Source organism: Lottia gigantea (genome assembly GCF_000327385.1).
Source record: "Lottia gigantea unplaced genomic scaffold LOTGIsca_5899, whole genome shotgun sequence".
Taxonomy (NCBI): Eukaryota; Metazoa; Mollusca; class Gastropoda; family Lottiidae; genus Lottia; species Lottia gigantea.
Genome location: NW_008710012.1, coordinates 1 through 1987, shown reverse-complemented (window position 1 = coordinate 1987; position 1987 = coordinate 1). Strand labels below are relative to the sequence as shown.

At 26.1% G+C, this 1987-nt stretch overlaps 1 protein-coding gene across 1 annotated transcript; it reads right to left on the bottom strand.

The window, feature by feature from the left end:
* Positions 1-369: 369 nt before the first annotated feature.
* On the bottom strand, positions 370-1391 carry LOTGIDRAFT_148074 (hypothetical protein; the record flags this gene model as incomplete). The annotated part of the gene is made up of 2 exons (XM_009063583.1): positions 370-788; positions 1223-1391. 2 exons carry the CDS (start codon positions 1389-1391, stop codon positions 370-372), a joined length of 588 nt encoding a protein of 195 aa, XP_009061831.1.
* Between the last annotated feature and the right edge of the window lie 596 nt (positions 1392-1987).

Genomic DNA, 1987 nt, shown 5'->3' with positions numbered 1-1987 from the left:
GAAAATAAATAGGTTTGCGATATTTGGATATCCGTTAAAATGAAAAAGAAGTAATTAACAAACTAACTAACGGCCTTTCTCAATGTTGAAACAGAAAAGTAATATCTATATTTCATCATCCATAGTTCATTAATGTAAAATATTGACAACATCTCCTTAATGTAAAATATTTACCACATCTCATTAATGTAAAAAATTTACCACATCTCGTTAATTTGAAATATCCACCGCATGTCATTGATAGATTATATTTACCACATGCCATTGATAAGTAATATTTACAACGTCTCAATGATAAGTAATATTTACAACGTCTCAATGATAAGTAATATTTACCGCATCGCATTGATAAGTAATATTTATATCGTCTCAATGATAAATAATATTCATCACATCTCTTGATAAGTAACATTTACAACGTCTCAATGATAAGTAATATTTACAACATCTCAATGATAAGCAATATTTACAACGTCTCAATGATAAGTAATATTTACAACATCTCATTGATAAGTAATATTTACAACGTCTCAGTGATAAGTAATAGTTACAACATCTCATTGATAAGTAATATTTAAAACGTCTCAATGATAAGTAATATTTACCACATCTCATTGATAAGTAATATTTACAACGTCTCAATGATAAGTTATAGTTACAAAGACTCATTGATAAGTAATATTCATCACATCTCATTGATAATAGATATTTACAACGTCTCATTGATAAGTAATATTCATCACATCTCATTAATGTGAAATATTTACACCATCTCATCGATGAGCAATCTTGGACATAGAATCATTTATAAGTAATATTTACAACGTCTCAATTCTATATTTATCCCATCTAATTGATAAGTAATATTTACCATATCTCATTCATAAATAATATTTATATCGTCTCAATGATAAGTAATAGTTACCACATCTCATTGAGAAGTAATATCTATATCGTCTCAATAATAAGTTATATTTACAACATCTCATTGATAAGTAATATTTACACCATCTGATCGATGAACAATCCTGGACAAAGAATCATTTATAAGTAATATTTACCACATCTCATTGATAAGTAATATTTATATCGTCTCAATAAGTAATATTTACCACATCGCATTGATAAGTAATATTTATATCGTCTCAATGATAAGTAATATTCATCACATCTCTTGATAAGTAACATTTACAACGTCTCAATGATAATTAATATTTACAACATCTCAATGATAAGTAATATTTACAACGTCTCAATGATAAGTAATATTTACAACATCTCATTGATAAGTAATATTTACAACGTCTCAGTGATAAGTGATAGTTACAACATCTCATTGATAAGTAATATTTACAACGTCTCAATGATAAGTAATATTTACCACATCTCATTGATAAGTAATATTTACAACGTCTCAATGATAAGTTATAGTTACAAAGTCTCATTGATAAGTAGTATTCATCACATCTCATTGATAATAGATATTTACAACGTCTCATTGATAAGTATTATTCAACACATCTCATTAATGTGAAATATTTACACCATCTCATCGATGAGCAATCTTGGACATAGAATCATTTATAAGTAATATTTACAACGTCTCAATTCTATATTTATCCCATCTAATTGATAAGTAATATTTACCATATCTCATTCATAAATAATATTTATATCGTCTCAATGATAAGTAATAGTTACCACATCTCATTGAGAAGTAATATCTATATCGTCTCAATAATAAGTTATATTTACAACATCTCATTGATAAGTAATATTTACACCATCTGATCGATGAACAATCCTGGACAAAGAATCATTTATAAGTAATATTTACCACATCTCATTGATAAGTAATATTTATATCGTCTCAATGATATGAAATATTTACCACATCTCATTGATAAGTAATATTTATATCGTCTCAATGATAAAAAAATATTCATCACATCTCATTGATAAGTATAATTTAAAACGTCTCAATGAT